The sequence below is a fragment of the Mastomys coucha genome, chromosome X, assembly GCF_008632895.1.
Source record: "Mastomys coucha isolate ucsf_1 chromosome X, UCSF_Mcou_1, whole genome shotgun sequence".
NCBI classification, from domain to species: Eukaryota; Metazoa; Chordata; class Mammalia; order Rodentia; family Muridae; genus Mastomys; species Mastomys coucha.
Genome location: NC_045030.1, coordinates 42,138,900 through 42,144,740, shown reverse-complemented (window position 1 = coordinate 42,144,740; position 5,841 = coordinate 42,138,900). Strand labels below are relative to the sequence as shown.

Below are 5,841 nucleotides of genomic sequence, written 5' to 3'. Positions count from 1 at the left end.
GCGTTTTTGAGCTCCCTGTGGCGTTCTATCTCCCAATCTTCTGCCCCGGACAGGTCCAGGAGGCTCAGAGAAGCACCGGGCCGCAGATAGTGACAAGGTCGGTTGCCACTGTGATCTCGACGCGAGGGGTCAGCACCCAGGGCTCCCACCAGCACCTTGATGACCATATCATGTCCTTGCAGAGCGGCCAGGTGGAGTGGCGTGAGGCCACCGCTGCCAGGGGCGCTCACATCAAACGGCAGCCCCTGGCGCCTGGCAAAATCGTGCAATAGAATGAGCTCCAAGTGGCGCCCGTGCTTGGCCAGCCAGTGCAGCACGCTGTAGCCCGTGATCGGGTCAGCCCGCATCAGCAAGCTGGGCTCAGCCTCCAGCATCTCCAGCAACTCTTCAAAACGGCACTCGGCGGCCGCCAGGATCCACGCGTGCTCCCGCGGCTCAAGGCACACTCGACTGCTGCCCTGTCCGCTCGAGCGGCGGGACTCGGGCACGGCGGGCTTCAAGTGCTCCTCCGACAGCCACCCAGCGGGAGCCGCCCCCTGCAGCCGCAGCAGCTCCCACAACGCCCCACGCCGGCGCACCCCGTTTACCCCGTTCACCGTCAGGGCGCGGTGGAACATTCGCTCTCGGGACGGGTTGGCACTGTCCGCGAAGGCTTGGCCCTCGGACCTGCCAAGGCTACCTTTGTCCATTCTGCAGGAGAGGATCTGCGGGGCGTTGGGCGCCTTCAACTCGGCTGACCCGTTCGAGGTTTCGGGCAGCGGGTTCCAGTCTTCTAGGGCCTGGGCCATGCTCTTCCAGCTGCCGCCCGGGTGGCTCCGGAGTCTAGTGTTCGTTGGCCTTCCAAGGGCCCCACAGGGAGAGGAACTGGAGCTGGCTGTGGGGAAGGAAGCGTCTTGAGCAACTGGACTCCGAGGGAGGGAGCGAAGAAGGGGAGGAGAAGGACCGGTGGGAGGGAACAAGCCAGGAGAGGTTGTGGGCGGTGGGGGGCGTGGAGGGGTGGACCGTCCACTTGCGTCCAGTGCATCGGCCAGGCGTCTCCATTCTGGGTACCAAGAGCGCGACGACCTCAGGACGCGACCCGCTCCACTCCAAAGAGGCCAGGTGAGGCGGTAGCCGGGCCTCCCGCACCTGGCTGGCAAACTAGGAAAAGTGTGGGGCGGGTATGTGGTGCTCTGGTCACTCCGGTTCTCAGCATCCCTGAAGCTGCTGGGGTGAAGTGGCCCCAGGTCGCCTCTTCGTCTGGGAACCGAGCTGACTGCCAGTCATAGTCTATGGGAACGCGATCTTGGAGCATCAGGGGCGATCGCTCCCCACCCTTTCTTCTTTCACCCTTTTAGCGTCAGGAATCTTTCTGCACTTTGTCCCTGTGCTCCTTCTTCCCTAAGGCTTCAGGGAGGCAGCCTGGCCGCTCTGACTCAGGCTCGTCTATCCAGCTCTTTCTGTAACCTTGACCTTCTGCGCCGCTGCAGCAGGAGTGCTGTCGGGGATTCCTGCTGAGAAACTTGAGACCGGGGGATCTGGTTGGAGAGGTATTCCCTAGAGCAGATCTCTGCCTCACTCTGCCTTCTTCCTTCAGTACTTCTCTGGGTGAGTTTGAGAAAGCATCTGTAGGTGAGTCGGACCCAGCGCCGCAGACACATAGCTGTCCTCTTTAGAGCTTCATTCATCTCTGATTATTTCCTTAAGAAACTTGCGGATGTTAGTGAACGCATAGCTTCTAATTTTTTTAAAAAAAGGTGGACACCTTATCTTTTCATTCCAACATTAGACTACTCTCTTTGTCTGTTTGCTTGATTTTTGTTTTTATTTTGAAACAGTATTTTGTTTTTATTTGAAACAGGCTGTCCGCGAACTACAGGTGAACCTCTCCACCTCCAGTCCCGAGAGGCAACAGTTCTTATATTTTGGAGACAGGGTCTGACGTGGCCAAGGCTGGCCTGGAACTCAATATGTAGCCAACAATAATGTTGGATTTCTGATCTTTCTCTGTCTTCCTCTCAAGTGTTGGGATTACAGGGGTGCCCGTCCCTTGAGACAGTTCTTCCCCCTCCCCCCACAGTGTTAAGGAACTCTGCCTCTAAGCTAGAGGGAGCTACAAAAGGCTTTTGAACCTGGGAGGGACACAGCCATATTCCAAACACATTCAGGATGTGTTTGGAATATGATGTTAGGAGAAGTAAGAGGCGGAAGCCAGAGTATTCAAGCAGTCCAGATCAGGATGGGTGGCGATTGAGGCCAAGCCAGCGCTCTCATCTGGGACTTACAGTGGCACCAGTCATGGACAGTGTCAGACAGTGACTTTTCCTCCTTACTGTTCAAATATTTAGGGCCAGCTCTAAATATCTTGAGTGTTCTTTTTGTGACAGTATATGAATTTTAACCTACTTTTAAAAATATTTACTCTGTACTAGACACTGCCAGATGCTTGATAGGCGTTTACTTCTTATTTCTCCCCTATGGTCTTAGGGGCAAAGAATGATTCCTGCTTTCAGTTTGCAGAGAACTTAGACCACTTGCCCAAGGTCACCCAGCAGGAAGTAGCAGAGTAAGTTTGTGTGACACGGTAGCCTTTGTTCTGGCACCAAGACACTGCCATTCAAGCCAGGTTTATCTGCTGCAACGTACTCACACAAGCACCAAATTGCAGCCAAATGGCCGAGCCAGGCCTGGCTGAAGCTTTCCCTTATCTCTCACTTGCCCTTCGCTGCCTAGGCCACCCTCCTTTCTCCCTCTCTTTTAAGTTAATTTGTTAATTTTGGGTGCTTTGGATATTAGGGTCTTATATAACCCAGGCTGGCTTTGATCTCCCGATCCTCCTGCCTCCACCTTCCAAGTGGTGGAATTATATGCCTCTGTCACCATGCCTGGCTGTGTTTTGGTTTTGAGATAGGATTGTCTCGCATAGTTCCGGCTACCCTGGAACTCACTGCATAGTCCTGACAGGTCTGGAACTCTCAGCAATCCCCCTGCCCCAGCCTCCCCCTTCCTTCACACTGCGTCTGGTAAAGTTCTTCAAGTTTTAAGATCAGTCTCAGTAGCCACCTTATCCAGCCAGCCTCCTCTGTCCCCGCCCAGAATGATCCTCTTATTTCTCCCCCCCTGTTTCTATGACTCCACTGTCACCCAGCGTAGAGGGTATTACCTATTATATTTCCCTTCTTTCTCAGACAGCTCAGTTGACCTCTGAACTGTTTGGTGACTGTACCAAACTATCTTTGTGCATACTCTGGATTTGCAGAAGAAAGAAATAGGTGCTACTTTGCTTTTGTTTGGCAGCCTAGGAAACTGTGATTTTGTGTGTATGACCGTGTGAGTTTGGAGGAGTCCGTGCCAACTCGTATCGTATTGCTGCATCACACCAAATCTGCAGGACACAGCAACTCATTGATTTGCTGAATTTATAAAAAAAATAAAGAAAAATAGTGGTTACGTTGATTTTTCCTTGAGCCAAATGGCCAAAGCTACCTCTTTGCTTCTTCTGTGAACTACTTAAAGACCCGGCCCCAACCCAGGCCAAGCCCCAAGGTGGACTTCTAAGCTCGCAGGCTTTCATTTTCAAAATGAGCTCCGATTGACAAGCAGCTATTCTGTTGCTCTGGAAACTCCCCTCCATAACCCCAAATCTGTAAACACCAAACCACATGCATGCGCACACACATACTTCCAGAATATGTGAACAGCTGCAGCAATATTTTCTTTAAATCAAAATGCCAGCATGGAGAATGCTGGATGGAAGAGCGCTGGGACTATTAATTGTCCTTGTCACTAGGCAAGCAGTTAGCTCCCTTCCTATCAGCATTAATAATATCTCTAGTTCCTGCTCAAAGATGGCAAAGGCAGGCGCCTGCCCAGCAGAACACACCCATGCCACGCATGCTCTTGTTGAGTTCTATTTCCAGGTGACTGTGAGATGGGTAATTTGTGTTGCTGTTGCTGGAATACTGTATTAGTCAGGGTTCTCTAGAGTCATGGAACTTATGGGATGTCTCTCTCTATTAAGGGAATTTGTTGTAATGACTTACAGTCTGCAGTCCAACTCACCCAACAATGGGCAGTTCTAAATGAGAAGTCCAAAAATCTAGTATTTGCTCACTCCCACTCCCACGAAGCTAAGTGTTTCAGGTGGTCTCCTCTATAAGCTGGAATCCTGAAGATTCCAGGCTCCAACAGATGTGCTGGCAAGTAAGTGCAAGCAGTAGAAGAAAAGTGAATCTTCCTTCTTCCAATGTCCTTCTGTAGGCCTCTAGCAGAAGGTGTAGCTCAGATTAGAGGTGTGTACCACCACACCTGGACTTGGAATTTGCGATGTCCCAGGCTGGTCTTGAACTCAGAGATCTGCTTGCCTCTCTTCTGAGATTAAAGACATGTACTATCTTGTCTGGGCCCCTAGGCTTTTTCATGGCCACTATGTTTCAAGATCTAGATCAACATCGTTACTCTATGTCAAAATCTGGATCAAAAGCCACTGTCTTCCAGCCTCAAGATCTAGATCACAGGTGCCTCCATTTCTGGACTGCGGTTCATTCCAGACGTAGTTAAGTTGGCAACCAGGAATAGCCATCACACACACCTTTAATGCCTCCGTGATTTTAGCTATGAATCCTGTACTACAATGAAGAGGAGTTAGAGAGGCTCGAGCCATGTTGTCTAGGCTGGCTTTGACTTCAAGATCCTTCTGCTTCATTCCACTGTGTTTTGAGATTATGGTGTAGGTCACAATACCTTGCAATAAAAGTAGTCTGTTGTTTTGAGAAAGAGCCTCACTATGTAGCCCAGGTTGTCTTCAAACTTGTTAATTCTTTGTGAGTCATCCTCTCAAGTACTGAGATTAGAAGCTTGCATCGGTGACTCTAGCTAATTTACATACAGCGTCTCAGGGACACTGGTCCTAGAGTAAAGTCAAAGACATGTGTAGCCTAGGATGGCAATGGAATTTGACAGTGCACTTTATAGGTTCTGAAAATTGATTAGTGCCCAACAGGCAAGAGGAAGATGTGTAGAATATGGTAAGTAAATCTCTCAGACTCCCAGAGTGTCTGTCAAAGGGGGAATGGAGCATATTCTAGAGACTGCAGATGTAGGGTTTTTCCCCCCCAAAGACCTATGCCAATGCCAAAAGATTTGGGAGTGGGGGGGGGGGAATGGCAGGGTCTCACTAATGTCCTGTGTGGTCTAAAACTCAGAGATCTGCCTGCCTCTGCTTCCCAAGTGCTGGGATTAAAATGTGCACCATGAAATCCAGATATAATGTCATATGATTCTTAGTGAGATAAAAATCTGTTTTTCCACACCGTGTGTGTATGAGTACATAGTGGTTCAAATAGAAATATATTCCATAGGCTCACACGTTTGACTACTCGGTCCCCAGTTGGTGCAACTGCTTGGGAAGGATTAGGAGGTGTGGCTTTGTTAGAGGAGCTTTTCGCCAGCGGTGGGCATTGAGGTCTTTATGCCACTCCCCTTCCAATCTCTGTATTTGAAGATGTACACTCTCGCCAGGCGGTGGTGGTGCACGCCTTTATTCCCAGCACTTGGGAGGCAGAGGCAGGCAGATTTCTGAGTTCGAGGCCAGCCTGGTCTATAGAGTGAGTTCCAGGACAGCCAGGGCTAAACAGAAACCCTGTCTCAAAAAAAAAAGATGAACACTCTCAGATCTTCTCGCTGTCACACCATGGACTCTAACCCACCAAAATTATATGCCCCAGTTATAAGTTACATTGCCCATGGTATTTTGTTACAGCAAAAGAAATGTAGCTAACACAGAGTGTCCCAGAATAAATGTTTGAGTGGTGGTGGTAGTCTCTCTCTCTCTCTCTCTCTCTCTCTCTCTCTCTCTCTCTC

At 50.2% G+C, this 5,841-nt stretch overlaps 1 protein-coding gene across 1 annotated transcript in view; it reads right to left on the bottom strand.

Moving 5' to 3' along the window:
- Sowahd (sosondowah ankyrin repeat domain family member D) overlaps window positions 1-1,143 on the bottom strand; it is a 1,852-nt gene extending 709 nt beyond the window's left edge. The window contains 1 exon segment of the mRNA XM_031373461.1: window positions 2-1,143. Within this exon segment, the coding sequence (XP_031229321.1) occupies window positions 2-788 (787 nt within the window). The 5' untranslated portion in view covers window positions 789-1,143.
- Window positions 1,144-5,841: the final 4,698 nt, after the last annotated feature.